The sequence below is a fragment of the Xiphophorus hellerii genome, chromosome 4, assembly GCF_003331165.1.
Source record: "Xiphophorus hellerii strain 12219 chromosome 4, Xiphophorus_hellerii-4.1, whole genome shotgun sequence".
Classification (NCBI taxonomy): Eukaryota; Metazoa; Chordata; class Actinopteri; order Cyprinodontiformes; family Poeciliidae; genus Xiphophorus; species Xiphophorus hellerii.
Genome location: NC_045675.1, coordinates 19,423,854 through 19,441,760, shown reverse-complemented (window position 1 = coordinate 19,441,760; position 17,907 = coordinate 19,423,854). Strand labels below are relative to the sequence as shown.

At 37.8% G+C, this 17,907-nt stretch overlaps 1 protein-coding gene across 1 annotated transcript in view; it reads right to left on the bottom strand.

Moving 5' to 3' along the window:
- The window catches only part of fam189a1 (family with sequence similarity 189 member A1), a 91,475-nt gene that overhangs the window by 46,119 nt on the left and 27,449 nt on the right, over positions 1–17,907 (bottom strand). The window contains exon 2 of the mRNA XM_032560877.1: positions 4,258–4,314. Coding sequence (XP_032416768.1) covers positions 4,258–4,314 — 57 coding nt within the window. The remainder of the gene's footprint in view (positions 1–4,257; positions 4,315–17,907) is intronic.

Below are 17,907 nucleotides of genomic sequence, written 5' to 3'. Positions count from 1 at the left end.
AATCGTATTAATGAATCTGTGTGACTCTAAATCCCAGACAGGAGGAATAAAAAGCCTCGAGGGAAGACCCTGACTCAGACAAATGTATTTGCGGTACTCACTATCCTGGATAAATCTCTTTTTTTCCCAGCACACACTGTAGTAAATTGCTAAACTCTTATTTATGTCACTCCTCCTCACCGTTGCTTGTTAACTGATAAAACAGAGACAACTCAGCTCCATATCAGTGTGCAATAAAGTATCATGCACATGATATAAGATTAAAAGAGCGATGACAAAGCTGTGTCACAGTCCTCTTGAGAAAAGGACCCAAACATTGGACTAAACAAGGTCCTTCGAGGGCTGGAAATTAAAGTCATAAAACTTTTAAACAAACAATAAACACATTATGCAATTGTCATTAGGAAGTTAAGTTCAGATGTGTGTAAAAAGGGGAAAACAAACGAAAGAAAGACGATTGATAAACTTCACTTAACCAAACAACTATTGTGGTTGATCACATTTTAGTTGCCAGGTAACTACTGATGAAGTTAGTTACCTGGTTAACTAACTTCACAAGATTCGATCATTCACACACAACCAGAACCATCTATTTACACAGAGTATAAAAACACATATTCTTCGCATTAAACCATACATTTTCCTGTCTCAGGTCAGTTAGGATTGCTCAAATTATTTGTGTTTGCTCAACGCCAGAAAAATGTCTTCCCTGGTAAATGTATTTGGGAAAACCTAGATGATGATGTCTTGGCTTTGTAAGGTTTGGTTAAGATAATTTGAGTGAAATGGAGGCACGTATACAGCTAAAAACCCTCCTTGATGAAGACTACGGGAACCTGACCAGGTTACAATAGTTCTGTCAGGCGACATTTCTGCAAACTACTGCATGAGTAAATGGGGAAGAACACCCAACACTTTTGTGTCCAAACATTCAGGTTAAAAATAGATTTATATATAAACCAAAGAAAACGCACAAAACCATCTGACTTTGAAAGGTAAAGCAAAATCCCCAAAACATCCGGGCCCTTAGGTCATAACGTAAAATATAAGTTACAGAAAAATGAAAATGATATTAGTAATCCTAACAAACACAAAACAGGAATAGTTTTCTGTGATGCGATGTCAGTCAGACTGGGAGAAATAAAGGTTGTCTCTTATACAATGCATGTAAATAACTTCTTTGTTTAACCGTCTCGTCCTAGACACTTCAAAATATCCTTGTTGGACATCTTAATTTAGCTGAAATTATATTTTATTCCACATGTACGCTGTTCTAAAGTTTTGAAATGTATGAATGTTTTAATGACCCTCAGTCTAAGGGATGTTGATTAATAACCACTATAATGAAAGTTTTTCTAACAGCGAATCATGTGCTGTGAGTATTTACTTGGCTGTGAAACAATGAAACCATTGTAGACGTATGCAAAAAATATATATATAATTATGCTTTTTAACCTTTAATTACTACACGCATGCAATCAAAAGATCATTGTCTCATAATAAATGGCTTTAAATGTATATTGTTGTTATTACATGATTATTGTCTGGACCATTTATGAGAGCCCCAGCTTGCAGAAGTCAGCTTAGAAAAACAAATGTTTAACACACGTGCTTAAGCAGTCTGGAGGAACACTAGTTTAAGCAAATCACGATGCAGAGCATGGCCACCCACAGTTGGCAGGTGGGTTGGTGCAATGCTGCCAGCTTTTAAAATTGTCCAGCCGGTGTATTAGTCACCTGCCAGTCATCACTGGGTCCAGGCCAGAAGCTTGCCTGTTAGGACTGAACATGAGGCTTCTGGGTAACAGTCATGAACACACAAAGGAATATTAAGGCCCCTTTAAAAGCAGCAATTAAGCCTGAGATGATTTTTACGATGACAAAGGAAAGATTTCTCAACATTTTTAATAGTGTGAACAGTGTTTGTACACCCTTTAATGGTGGGACACTGCTTTTGATCTCTGGGAGCTGAAATGATTTTGATGCCTTCATTTGGTTTGAGGTTGCAGGAAGGCAGTGTGAGCTGGGGGAAGGGAATAAACACCCCCCCACACACCCCCACGCACGCGCACACCCACACACACACACACACAAACACATACAGGAAGAAAAAGGATGCAGGAAAAGCAGCAGGGATGCAAGGTGATAAAACTTAAGGGAGTAAGACAAGCTGTTCCCTGCATGGTGGGGGAGGGGTGTAAGGTTATGTGTGTTACACTGGAGGAATAAAATTAGATTATTTGTGGTACTAAAGGAGCATGAAACAGGATTGGATTAGGGTTTGTAGAGTGTGGGCTACTCAAGTCATGATCTCAGCTTAAAAAAAAAAGAAGCAGAAAAAACCTCAATCAAAGCTAAATCTTTTTTGAGCAAAAGAAGAATGATTTATGATACAGTATACTACATGTGAATGTAAAACAGGTCTGGATGGGTCATTAATAATGCATTTGTTTTCAAGAGCCTTTTACATAGTGCTAAACAAATGTCCCTGTTATCAGACGTGTTATCTTGACGATTTTTTTTTTTTTTTTTACAAAATTTCCAACCTTTTTCATTTCTGTGTTCCAGCCTTTGTTGTATTTCTTCCCAAAGCTTGTTTGTGGTGAAATACTTTTAATACAGGTTGTTAAGATCAATATAAGCACTTTTTCTACAACATAAAGACATCAAGATGTGAAAAGTATGTTTTGTCCACAAATGGAGAAAACTTGGAACAATGTTGAGTGATGTGTCGACCAATGTTACCCCAAGCCTGTACTGATGGCAAATCCAGGTGGTCATAAAATAACCCACAAAAATATCAAAAGTACTCATTTGAATCAGTTAAGGTTGGTGGTCATGATTTAAAAATAACAAAGAGGCTTTTCTAACATTTACCTAAAAGTTTTCTCCCTGTTCTGAAGAAACTAAAGTGGCATTTTTACGTTATAGTTGATCTAACAAAAGTTACATTTCAGTAAAAGATCATATGAAGAGTCAAATGAGAGGCTTATTGGGTGCTGGTAAGAGGCTTTTTTGCAATTTCGAACCTGGACGACTTGATCTTGATAAGGCTGGCTATTAATTGACAACATCAAAATAATCATCAATTGCAGGAAACCTACAAATACACTAATTATTTTGCCATTTGCCAAAAACAACTCCAACTAATTTGAGGTATTGACTCAGAGAGGTTTTAAACTGCTGCTTTTCTAACTTCCTGTAGCAGCTAGCTGTACTGCACAGCTCAACAAGTAGATATCTGGTTACAGCTGAGTTTCTTTGATTTCTGTCATCTGTAATACTGCTTCAGCAAACATAATTTTTGCTTTTCTTCATTTTTTTGTGTAAAGTTGCTTTTTGTTGGATCTTCTAGCTGCAGCAGCCTCCACCTTGTAGTTGATTTGAAGCAGATATTTTTATTGGATTTAAGTCTCTCAGTTTTATGCGTTCCACAACAGTTCTAGTGAAGACAGTTCTAAGCCGAACCCGTTACTGAATATTTTATTTTCAAGGGTCACGCCCCACTAGTAGGCGATGACAAAAATGGGAAGGAATCGTCACACAAGAAGACAAACTTTCTGCTAATCTTTCAAAACTGTCAGTCAAAATGTTTCCCTATTCTTCTTGAAGAATTTCAAATGCTTTCTGTGCTCCAGTCCTCAAAGCTGAAGTAATTTAGAGAGCTTTGTGTTAAGCCTTTGAGCGCTGACCTTTGAGTCATGAACTGAAATTTAGTTATGAAGTATTTTACCAACCTGTCATTTTGTAATAAGCTGACAGAGATCTGTAGACGTGAAAATATGAAAACTTCTTTAAAAATTGATCGTAGGACCCAACCTTCATTTACCCCTAAATTAAAGCTCCAGTCTGTGACCATTTGAACAGCTGCTAAGTCATGAATGCAACCATCAACAAGGCCAAGAAGACGCATGCAGCCACAGCACCAGATTTATTTCAGTGTCAACAACATGTCATCTGGTGTTTTCCACCAAGAAGAAAAAGTTTCGTCTGTTTCACAGCCTTTGGTAAAAACTCAGAATCAGCTATATGGACTTCCACTAGCCAAACCTCACACTTACAGTATTTCAGCATTCTGCTTCTTTTGACTTTTTCTGTCAATTCCAATCTCATCTATGCTGTGGTGTTTTGTAGGCTAAGGCCAGGAACACCACGTCCCCACCATCACGCTAAGAGACTTTATTTCACTCCAATGTTGTTGGTTTGTTTGGAGCTGTGAGATTAGCAGCGGAGTGTGGGCGTTCAGAGGACACTCACCACAAGAGAGAGCGGCCTCTTCCATGACACCACTCCGATGAGTCCAGAGAGCAAAACCTGAGAGAAAACAAAACAAAACAGATGCTGTCAGTAAACGTCACTGACACGAGTGTGAAAACGCAACAAATTGTTTGTTATCAGTTCCTCTGTCTTGGTCATTATTTCTGCAGGAGCTTGAATATTTTTGAGCCATAAGTTAACCTTGTTGGAGGACAACAACGGAAGCAAATAATTGCATTTATTCAGTTTTCAAAAACTAATTTAAAATCATCAACTGTTTGTAGGTTTGTTGAATTTGTCTTCCTGAAAACCTGTTTGTTCATTTGTTATTACTTCTGTATAGGTATTTTGTCAACAGCGATGTTTAAAAGAGGTACTGCAGGGAATGCAACGCAAATGTATAAACAGCCATGATGTTGTGTTGATGCCACAACTTGTCCATTGACTCACCAATCAACGATTGACATTAAACTGTTCATTTGGTAGTCTGATCAAAGAACTTCCTGAACAAAAATTATGTGACCAGGTCAGCCAAATCTCTTAAAACAATGACACATAAAAGACAAATTCTGATGCTGATGAAAACCTGCAATCAGTGGGGATGAAATGTAACAACATGTACTTCCTTATATGAGGGCGACAAAACAAAACGGGCTTTTAGCAGGAGCGTTTTCAGTCTGCTGAAGAGGAAAAGGGTGCCAGGAGTGAGGAGAATCCTGGAGAAAAGCTACGGCTAAGCAGTCTAGCTATAATGTGTAACTCTATGACACTCTATGTACCTATAATAACAATACCAGTACATAAACTGAAAATTACAACACACCAGACCGTTTAAACAAAAATCAACTGCACTTTAGTGATAATTGATTCGGGCTCTGTACAAAGTCAACATTTTCTTAAACCGAACATGTCAGACCAGTTTCACAACAAATTCTGCAGAGTGAAATCAACACTATGCCGAGTCCATTTGGTCTTTTTCAGAATTGGAATTAATTTAACTCCTACAGAGTTATTTCAACAATAGTTTCAACAAGAAATTGAGAAACACTTGAAATAGTTATAACTACTCAAACTATTGTTGAAAGAACTCTGTAAGAGTTAAATCAATTGCATTTCTGAAAAGGACCAAATCGACTTGGCATAGTGTTGATTTCACTCTGCAGAATTTGCTGTGTTGACGTGTTAATTCACAAATGCACTAAATCATTTATTTCTGTTCATGTCTATCATATTTTTAAGCAATCTTTTATGTGAAATGTATGATTTCTTTCTCAGGATCACTGATTATTTTTCTTTTACTTGCGATGGAATTAGCATTGCCCTGTACAATGTGCTGCTTACCAAGTTATAATGCAGAAGACGTGGTGCCTCTGAAGAATAATAAATGTAGCCTGTAGCTTCTTACGAGTGATTTACCACCCACACATCCCAGTACAGTGCCATTTCATTAGGCGGCTTCCGGTAATTGAAATGGGCTGGAAAGGCTGTTAGCACTCAACAGTTTGTTGAACCACATCTTTAAGACGTCCTGGTTTTAATTTAAATGTGTTTTTATTTACTGACAGGGGTGATGTAGTGCAAATTAAACCACAGATTTCTCTGAGCGGAGCCCAAGTCGGTGAGGAAGAGGAGGATTTAATCCATCTATTTTTAGAAAAGTTCAATGACATCAGGATCAGATGGAGTTAGATCATAGTTCAACAACACAGGAAAAAATGCCAGACTACCACAATTATTATTGATAAAATAATCTAAAATATTGATGCAGTTGAAAATATTATCTGCATAATCATGGTATCTGTCTATTTATCTAAGATAGGACTGATAGGTTGTATAAAAGTTCCCTAAATTATTTAATTTCACTGCTTGAGAGAAAATACAAATATTTTCAATTTTACTGAATTGGTTGTTTTCCTTGTTAAGGTTGTGTGAATAGATAATTGTTTTATAAGTCATATAGGACAATGAATACAAAGGACCTAAATCTAACCCCTACCCCAAAATACTAAAATAAATACACACCTAAGCATTTTATGGCATTTAGTTGTGTTTGTTAGCTTGTAACGTCTTCCAATGGTTTAGGTTATTTTCTAACAGAGAAATCTCCAAAAAAAACCTAAATCTGTCACCACAAACCACACAGGAACGTTCAGCCCGTTTATTAGTAAGATGTGTCTTTAGGTGGGAGTAGAAAATGTTAAAACAGGAAGCAGATGCTTTTGTTCTGGGTACTCGCATTATTTTTCTGGGTTACATAAAGAAATGTCTCTGAAAAGATGTTGTGGATGCGCATTCATAAATGTGACATCAGCGCCTCTGATTTGTACCACTTTGGAGGTGACAAATAGGACAATGTTTTACATATCCTTCCAAAACATTTCAGAGGAGCTGAAAACAAACTGGCCCTCTGAGGAGGCTGAATAAAAAGCAGTGATGTCTGTTGCATTGCAACCAAATGTACCTCTTCACCTGTAATACTTTCACACTGTGAGGTGAGTTGTCCTCTAAACTGCACTGAAGTACATCAATAATTCAGCATGCTGTTTGTATCCAAATGACTTCAACAGACTGATTGCTGCTGCAGGTTTCTCCATTAGCCCCAACATGCTTTCCGTCCGCCCGAAGCTTCAGGTGTTTCCTGAAATAATTGTGTTGAGATGTCTGTTTTTGTATCTTCTACTTATTACTTCCATCTGTTTGAATTCAAGGTGTCATATTCAAACCTGATGGTGCTTCAGCCTCTCAGATGAGATGCTTCATTAAATCAAATATTTCTGAGAAATTCCTCGTCTTACTTCTCTGTCTACACTTCAGCTGAGGTGTAGACTTGAATTTTTACAGCCTGCTCAACTGGAGGTGTGAATTTGCGTATCATCAAAATGTAGGTGAACAAAGGGTAGCCGTAGCCTAAGGCATTCGTTTCTCTGTGGTCTCCCTCTGCCTTTCACCCTCCTTCACCCTCCATTAAACATCACCACACTGCCCATTTCTATCCATCATGCATTGCTTCTTTCTCCTCTCCACTTGCACTCTTTAGGTTTGCCTTCTCTGCTCGAATCTCGCTACCTTCGCCATTCCAATTTCTTCCTGTATGGCAGTCCATCTGTGTGTTTCTTCTGCTCGGCACTCACACTGTCGGCACTTACATACTCCCTTCCACTTCGGTCCATACCCAGACTCCTTATTTCACTTTTCCATTCCATCTTGTTCCATTTTCAGACAATCTCTCACTACTTCATTCACCTTGATACTCACAAGACATGGCAAATGGGCTGCCAATGTTATCATCTGAGGCTCAAATAAGGTTAGATAGCAGCAGGAATGTTCAATCCAGAAAAGTCTGCTTCATTGTAAGCTGGGTTTTAAACTACGTCCATATAGGAACAGAAACACAGGAACCTAAAAATGTTGTTTCCCCTATAAGCAACCAAAATTATTTCAATGTTGACCTACTTTTATTGTATTCCTACATATGTTTGGCTGAATACAGACCCAGATCAGATTGATTTTCACCTAAATTTAGCAGTTTTAAAAGTTATTTCGATATCTTTTCATTCCAAAAATGCTTTTGGGCATGTTTAATCTGATAGTTCCCCGTTACCGTAAAAATACATTTTAAGCGGCAAACAATTTACAGAAATATACCCTAAAATAAACATTTTTTTGACATTGAGCAAGTCTAGTTATGCAAAAAATGAAGTTTTTAAAAGGTTATTGGATCAACATTTCAATATAATTTTAAAGGATTCTTTTTTTATTTAGAGAATATAAAAAAAATCTAAACTGAGTATTTCTGGCAGCATTCTCAGGCTGTTTAGATAAACTCCTCATTGTCACTCTGATGTATTTACAGTTGCAGTCAAGCCTACAGCGATGCTCGCATGTCTGTAAATCCCAGTGTCCACTGGGAACAATTATTTTGTTGCTGTCCGGCACGGTAAACGCTCAGAGACAGTCAGCAGTCGCTCCAGCTGGTGAACCTCTGACTGCTGTCTCTTCATTATTTTACTTCTTTTATAAGTGAGTTTTATTCACTGTCTGTTTTGATCCTAAAATAATGCATTTGGGTTGGAACTTCTGAGGTTGTTTTCGGGTTACTGCGGTTTCCTTTTTTAATATCAAAGACAATGTCATACAGTATAAATATAGGAATCAGCAGGAATAATCAAAGTAATAAAAGAAGAGACAGGAGAATATCTGAGCCGCGTAAAGCAAAAACAACCAAAAAACCACTTTGTGTTCTATAATAGTGTTGTTATGCCCTGGTCTGATGGAATACACTTGAATAGGAGGCAGAACCATATGTTACAGCAGGTATCCACCAAACATTACGCTCATCTGAGGAACTATAAGGAGGTCAGAGAGGTTGTATTATATTTGGGTCCTAGATTCTGAAGCCGAGAAGCAGCAGTGTTAGTGTATCTGCGAGTCGCGGCCCACATGCACCTATGTGGATTGATCAAAAGATAATTTAAAGGAGGAATGACCGTACTGGTCAACCTCACGACACCCTGTTGTGAGGTTGTTGTAAGAATGAAGCTGTCGCTGCTTCATTCTTACTGCTTTGAATATGGCCTCCTGCCAACAAAAGGATTTCATCAAGCAGCTTAAGCAAATGATTTACGCCTTTAGGACAATAAAAACCAATAGAGTAAGTAAGAAGAAAATAGTCACGTTGTTTGCAAACAGAGAATCGGTATGTGTTGAACCCCAGTAGGATTCTGAGCAAATTGCCTCGTCAGCATTCAGTGAAGTTCTGCAGAGGAGCTAATTATTTCATTCTTGAGTACTGAAGCAAAGATCCATCTAAAAGTAGCAGGGCAGCGGTTCTTGAGGGCAAGAGTATAAAGCCCCTCCTTTGGAGTCTCAGTGTGATCAAACAAAGATTTTGGATATTTGTGCATGATCTTTTTGTGAGTGCCATCACAGAAATATGAGCACATTGCACAGTGCCAGGTTATAACAGTTCAGCAATTGTGCAGCTATAAAGAAACCCTTTTTGACTGCATCCCCTCATGCTGCATATGATCTAATGAAAATACTGATACTGTTTTCTCCTCCACAGCGAGGCTGAAAAGGAAGGTGCAGAAAACTCCCAAATACAGTGACATTTCACAGATTGTGAACTAAAAGCTCAACTCTTTTCACATGATTTTCATCTGCTGAGGACATGTGAAGATCTCTTGTGGTGTATTGCAAGATGAATGAACAAGGTTCACACATTTCTTTCGCTCATGTCATATTATTACAGATATCAAGGGTGCAGTCAAGCATTCAAAAATTACGCACACGTCAATGGCTGCACTTTTCCAACCTATGCAGCGGAAATACGGTGGAGGTCTTCATCTCCTGTTCTCACACTCTCCTTCCTGACCCCCCACTGTGCAATGCATACCTGTCCACCCATGTATGCATGTGTGAAGGACAATGCGTGTCTTTGTGCATCTTGTAGTCTAAGCAGTGAAATTATATGAGAGCAGGAACCATGTGATAGCTCTGCTTGCTGTCAGTCAGTCACTGGGGGCTTTTCCTCTTGGCTGCTCCCACGATAGGATTAACATTCAGTAGTTGGCAGAATTAGTCACGTACACCTGGTTACAACAAGGTAATGTCATCATAAAAATGTACATATCTGACAATTACTTCAGGTTTAAGTGCTAAGTGATACCCTGTTGGCAAAACCGTCGAAAACCAAATAATCCTAACTGGAGCAAAAAAGGGAAACATAAAAATAAACTTACAGAAAGCGACAAATGTTTTAGATGGCTCCACAGGACAGCCTTAAGTTCAGCCATAGTGAGGAATATTATTGCTTCACAGTAAATTAAAAAACATGAAGCTTACAACTTTCAATATAGGATTATGTATTAAATAAGATTTGTTGCCAGAAAACAAATTAGAAGTGAGCCGAGGTGTGTTAGTTAATTTGGATTTTGGATGAATAGCAGATTTTTAAAACATGAATAATTGAGCAAAATTTCAAGGGAAACTGGTCTGAATAATTAAATATAATTTATCATTACCTTAAATCTTTTAGAACAGAAAAAAGGTTTTATTTAGAGTAGGGGTGCCGACCTCATTTCATGTTGGGTCACATCAAGATCAAGAATGTGACAGAATGCATTGATAAATCTACCTATTAAACTGTTCAAATATTATCACTTTCTCTAAAATTAAATACTTAACATCTTCGCACTGTGTAATTAGGAACTACACAAATAAAATTTGAGTTTGATACGTGTGAATTAGCGGATTAAAAAATTGAAAACAGACCAAAAACTTTTCTGAAGCAGAGTACGAATAACAGATAGGATGATGTAGAGATGAGCAAAATTATTTTCTGAAAAGCTCTCAACTTTTGCAGTCTAATATTAAGCCTTAGAGAGTTTTGTTCTGTTCCTGATACACTCTGTACACCACATATAAATGCAGTTTCAGAAGAATACCATGTAATGAGCTCAGCAGACAGAAATGGGAGATAAAGATTACAGGACTGGATCAGAGGAACCAGTATCACAGCCATCAAAGAAAGATGGTAAAACACGGAACGGGAAGGAGAGGCATCATCTTAGGACAACACCAAATAAAAGATGCCAAAACACAACCTAAAATTCCTTTTCAAGGATAAATGTCAGAGTTGATACTAATGCTGAATCCGGCTAAATCCTCAATGGTGGAAGAACAAACAAAAAAAGAAAAGAAAAGAAAAGTCCTCAATAGCTGCAGCAAATTCAGCTCAAGCCCAGATAAAAACCCATTTCAGACTTTTTCCTGACCTTTTTGTAGAGGTACAATGTTGTGGAGTTATAGATTTATGGATTTTTTTTTTATCGCTCGCCAAAAAACATGTTTATTAGTTTTTAACAATTCAAAAGGCTGTAGAGGTACAATGTTTTAAACAAATCATGACCACTGTTAAAGAGGTATTATCAATTTTCCAGGTGCCAAAAAACTATCAAAACATAAAGTTGATATAAAAATGCCGTATATATCAAACATGACTTAAAAGAGGTTTTACTTTGTAATTTGACCCTTTGGCGCCTTTGGGTCTAAGAAGCTCCTGCTCTCTCTGACATTCTGAGCACATCGTCACAACAATGCTCCAGGTATGTTTTTGCTGAGGGAATAACATGATAACATGATGTAAAGCTCAAAAAGTCATTTTACACAATACCATTCCTTTAAAATAATTGCACCCTCACGCTTAAAAACTACACTCTTAAATTTTGTATAAGCTAGTTCTCCCTTCTTTTTCCGGTTCTGTTATCCTTGAACACGCCTACTGACAAGTAAATATACTCATGCAGTCATCACGCACCATCATTACACTGTATTCACTGATTTCCCTATTAAATGGAAGAAATCAACCTAAAACAAATGTGAATATAAAAATAAATAAGTTCATTTTCGCAAGTCACTACTGAACAACATTCTTTGAAATATATTTATCTGCAACTCCAAATATATGACACCATTATCCTCGTTTCGTTTGATTGTAACTCAGTTTTTAAACCGGCAGGCTGATGACTAAAATAAACACATTGCTTTGACTGTATTGTCCCAGTTTCTCCCAGGTTTTCTGGGCTTCTTCTGCACTTCAGAGAGTTTCCTTCCTCCTTTAATTACTTACAAGAATTACACAGTTTAACTCCTCAGCATTTGTCAGATCTCCAATCCTCATATTACCAGGCCTACAGTCTGAGATCCTCAAACAGGGACTTTTTTTTTTTTTTTATCGGTTTCAGGCTTTCAGTTGAAGACTCTGGGAAAAAGCTTTTGAGATAACGTTCTGCATTTTCCTGCCTGAGGAACAGCAGCAGGCTTCGTCAGCAACTTCTTTTTTAAATCCAAGCTCAAAGCCATTTCATTTTTTATAGCATTCCCTGACTTATCTGTTTGGTAAGTTGGTCATGGGTTTAGTGATATATTTTCATTGTTCTCTTTTTTTTTTTACAAGGCAGTTTGTTATGTGATGCAGTTTTTATGTCTCGCTAAACATTATTACAGTTTTAGGACGAAATTATAGATCTACTTTTGTGCATTTATATACCATATTTATAGGATTCATCAAGTGAGCTTTTAGCTGGTTACAAACATTTTCTCTTTGCTTCTGAGAATACATTTAGAGTTTGATTCAAGATTTTCTCTCCAGATCTATTTGCAATTTGCGTCGCAGACGTTTTTTGTCCTTTGTGCATAAAGTAGTAAGATTTGAAGCAATGTTTTCTAAAACTGACTCCTCCCCTCTGAGTCTGGTAAGTTTTAAGTTTTCTCCGCGTTTGCCTCAAATCTCTTTAAAGTCGGCACCGAATATGAGAGCCTTTCCCTTAGTTTTGTGTTAGACTTGATATTTGTTTTCATTTCGATTTCTGTGTGCTCTGTAATTCCCAAAAGAGCGAATAAACACGTTTACACCCAAAACCCTATCATGTTGTTATTACAAGGCAGCAGAGACGTTACCGGCACTGTAATATTGACAGGAATAGAAACTGCTGTAGCTTCGGACTAGTTGGACAGTCTTGAGCCATTCTCATTCATTTATGCATGATGCCAATCAGAGGCCATTACTGAAAGTGAGGGTTTAAAAAAAAAAAAAAAAAAAGGTCAGTTTTCTCAAAACCTCGTCACCGCAAAAGATGGATGGAGCCGGTCCGGTTGCTGTGGTAACTGGTAACTGGCTATTTGCCAGGATCCTTAATGATTTTCCATCAGTTGCTGCACCAAGCGGAGCGGTGAAACCTTTACTGGTTTGTCGATTCAGACAAGCTTCGTGGTAGGTTGTACGAGAATCCCACAAGATCATCACACACACACACACACGCGCGCAAACGTGCCGTGGAAAACCTCGTAACTGCACAGTGGGGCCTGACGCTGAACCAAGAACGGAGAGAATTCAAACACACACACACAGCATCACCTGACCCTCACTCACTTCCTCAGTCTTTTTTATCTTTTATTTTCCTTCCTGTCCAACAACATCAGAATCCCAATGGATTCTGCTCAACCATCTCTAAGCTCTTCTTTCTCTTATCTGCTGTTGCATACATGTGTTACCAAGCATGCACAGCTTTATGTGGCTTGTACTCTCAGTGTGTGCTTCTGATTGTAGGCACAGGCATTAGTGAAGGTTTATGGTAAACTGCTCTGCTCTTAAATGAAATAAAGGACTACGAGGAAGACAGAGGTCTAAGAGAATCCTGAACAGCTAGCAACATGTGAATGTAGAGTGCCAATCTTATTTTTCTTTCAATCTACTGAATTTTTATTTGTCTTTTCCTCTAAAAACTCTGAACTCTATATGAATTAACCATGTTAACTTGCTGATGTTAGTTGTGACATCCAAGCACATCTGTAGTGAAGCACAAAGCTGCTAACTACTGGACTTCATGGTTCTCACTCTTCCACCCTCCTCTTCCTCCTCCTCCTCCTCCTCCTCCTCCTCCTCTTCTCCTTCTGGTGTGGAATAATATGTTCAGACTCTTCCCACTGTCCGCCTACTAAATCAGCCCTTATGGTTTTGCAGCAGAGGATTTACAATGCTCCACTTTCACAGAAATTGAACCATTACTAAACTTAGGAAACACAAAATGTGTAAATTAATGCAATTGTCATTTCTTGGTGGTTTTCTTCTTAATGACCCAGAAGTGTTTTTATATCTTCTGATTGTTTTCCAAAATTGTTTTCCTCTTTGTCTTTACTTCTAATCAGTCCACTACTGGAATGTTTTAAGTGAACAAAAAAGCAATCAAAGTCCAACACATTTAAATTTAAAACACTTTTTTTGGGGGGGGGAGGGTTCCTTCTGTTGAGTAGACACGTCAGTGGTTCATTCCTAAACATCTGTTCAGGCACTGAGTGAAAAAGAATTAAAAGAAAGAAAACTCAAACTCTTAACAAGCTCAAAACTATTGATTAAAACCTCTTTAAAGAAAAAAAATCACCAAAACATTTGCCTCTGGATGGAAATAAAGACAGCATTATAGAAGAATGTTATTGCAATATTCCTGCTGAATGTAGTGTTGTTGACATTGATCAGCCTCTGTTTACTTGACTCTTTCCTTTCTTGTCCATCATTAAAATCCCTCCATCCTTTCCTGAGCTTTAACTTCTCAATGACAAAGATGTACAGTGTGAATGGATGGCATTCAATATGATATTTGAAATATGATTTTCAACTAAATATTGCACCAGGAATTCATTTTGATATTTTGATTATTGTGATTTCATATATTGTTCAACTATGTTGGAAAGCATAAATAAATTAGGGATGGTTTCAAATGTTTGCACAAAACTTTACATCATAATATAACTTTGCCTTGTTAGTGAGTCAGTAAATGTCTTCTAATACAAAAGCAGTACTTTGTCCAGTTTTAAAATGGATAAAACTGAATCCTAAAAAGCGAATAAAAAAGAACTCATTTAGCGTCTCACCTGAAAGAACATTTCTTTCTTCTTACATTAGTGCATTTGTCCTATAATGAAAAAGAACTGAAGGGCAGCTGCGGCATCAGGGGAGATGAACTCTTAGTGTTTTTGTGATAATTTAAGTTGTACCCTTCAAGCAACCTTTTCTGACCGTGAAAGAGCAGCGCACAAAGTGTCTGTAATTGTCTTCAGTTGTGGGCGTGCACTTGTGTCACACAGAGCTTATAAAGCTCCTCTGAAGGCATTTCGAGGCATTTGACTATGATGATGCTGTATGCAGCACCACAGAGTGCGTCCACTGCTGCCTCTAAAGCTGAGGCGAACAACGGCAAACGCCAACACACTTTTTTCTCCTCGAGCTCCTCGTCAGGAGTTCTCCTCCTTTAATTTTCTCTCCTGAATCCACTCTCTATAGTATTCCCTTTTGTCCACATCGACCACGTGCTTCTCCTTCCTGCCCCCCGCCCCACCCGCCAACAAGAATATCATCACTTGACTTTAGAGCTCAGCAGCACCGCAGCACCGTAACCATAGAAACAGAGGAACAACAGCTTATTGGATGTTGCTGGTGTCTTGGAGGCGTGTCCTCTCGGCCACCCTTTCTCCCTCCACGCAGAGATTTTTGCTGTCTCCGCTTAATCCATGAGACGAGAACATGATACTGAACATAAATCACTCAACTAAACAAACACATACCAGAGTGGAAAGATCTGTCCTAATCATTCACTGTGTGGTTCATTAGAGCAGCAAGACACAGGACTGAAGCTCCCAGGCAACCGGCTTCCTCCGTCAGACAGACAACTTTATTAGTCTTAATGTGGGAAATTTATCCGGTTCTTATATCTAGATAAATCTGAAAGGGATCAAAAAGTATTAAAGTGCTTCTTCTATTTTCTTTTTTGACATGCTTAAATGTTTCAGATCAATTCTTTTTTTTAAAATAAGATAAAGAAAACATGATGGTTTCATTTACTATGAAAAAAAAAGTATTCAAATCGATAATAATAACTGCTTAAGCTACACTTAGTCGAATAATAAATAAAGCCAAAAACAAATACATCTTTATATGTTTGGCCTTTCATCCACACAGATCTGTTCATGAAATTATGACCAGAGTGGAGCTCTGAGAAAATCTTGTGTTTGTGTTTGCATTTTGTACATCAGAAAAGTGTTAGGGTCCAATGCATCACGATCTGTAACGAATGATGCAGTACCAATGTCACAAAGTGACTATTGTTACTGGGTGGGTCATGCAGTGGAAGAAAAATGACCATCAGAGAGGTGCTGATTTTTACATTGGTTCAGACACTTTTTGCTTGTTTGTTTTTATAAGCCCAAACGGCTCCAATGTATTGAAGTGCAAAGGGGAAATATGATTGGAGGTCAGCTGTTACGACTCTCCCTCCCAATAAAGAGGCACAATGGCTTTCAATGTTGCTGTTGTCGGTTTTGGAGCAAACCTGGACGCTGACAATGTTTTTGGCTTTGCAGTGCACTGTCCATTATGCATTTGGCATGTTTGCAACAATGATCAGAGACATATTTATGCTGGTTTGTGTGGATGAAAACATTTCTGAAAACAATCCCAAACACAATTTTATCTTTTAAAATGATGTGGGAGAGATGTTCGTTTTTATAAAGAGCCAGCTACGTGTGTACATGTTCTAAGATGACTCTGGTTGTTTCACTCTTCTTTGCAGAACAGTTTCAATTCAGGCACTTTGGAGTGATTTTAAAACATTAATGACTAGCTTAAGGTGATGTCACAGCCTCTCAAATGGGCTTTAATCCATACTTTGACTATGCTGCTATGTTTCTTATCACTGGTCTGATAAGCAAACCTTTTGAAAAGGTGACTTCATGTAGCAATTGTTAAAACCAACCTAAAAAATGTACAAAATTAAAATCACATCATTTACAATGATATAATAAAGTTACAAGAAGCAAAATATTTCAAAAGAAAAGAAACACAGAGTCAAAACTTGGTATTATATTAAAGTTTGCTTGATAATCTGAAACATTATAGTGTGACAAAAAAGTACTCAAATATTTTTTTTTATAGCACTGCATACAATACTATCAAAAATGTAGTTAATAACATTTTTATTTAAACTTTCCCAGGTTCCTACAGAAGATAAAGAGCCATTTCTTCCTATGCCACATCCTGCACAAACACACGTCTGTCAATGTCAGACCTGAATCACTTTGAGGGGAGGATGCAGTGCTCATCAGAACAGACCTGTAAGTAACTTCTGAGTGGACACAAAGCACTTGACAAAACGCTCTTCATGTCCTCACTGAGCTGGAGCAGCATACACAAACTCCTTTTTATCAATCAGAGTTCATTTCTAAGCCACTTTGCATGCAGAGCCATGGTAACAGAGTGCTTATGGATCACATACTGAACTCAAATATAAAACAAATAGACAAACCAGACTGCAAAGCAATGACAAGAAAAGTTTGGAGTTCATTTGAAGTTATAATGTATGAAAGGACCATTATTTCCATCAGCTGCGGCAACACTTATGATAATTTTATTTAATGTTTACCTCTGTGGTAATGAATTTGAGCGTGAAATCCAGTCACTCGCTAAACATTTTAAACTCTGTGTTTACCAATCCTTTCTATACACATTTCCCGTGTGTTGAAGAGTCACATCAAACATTTCAATTAGAGCCAGAGTCAAACATTAACAAGATGCAAGGTCAAATTCAGTGAGCAAACTGAGTCATTTGGAAGCACAAGTAATTAAACATGGCAGTCAACATTAGTCTGTGTTTCTCCAACAGTCTATTGTTTTGACAAGGTTTCTTGAGGACAATATGGAGAAGAGAAAAGGAATTTAGAGGCACCTGAATGTAACGAGGGTCAACTGAAAGGGGAAATGTGGAAAAGTGTTCATCTGGTGAAGAAACGGATTGAGTTTGTCGACTCAATCTTTGGATTGTTTGTTTATGAAGTAATGTGAGATATAAGACACTGGCAAGGATGGGAAACCTCTCACTGCTGCTTCTGGGGATTGGAGAGGAAGAATAGCAGATCAGACTGCATCTAAATGAGCAAAGAAGGAAAGAAAGAAATGCTGCTTTGTGAATTTGCACTTCTCTGAACAGAGATCACCATCGCACTCTGGATCTTCAAAAGCCTTATCGAGTATGCACGTGCAAACAAACAAGAGACACATTTGGATTGCAATTTCTTGTTTAGTTGAATCGGCAACACATG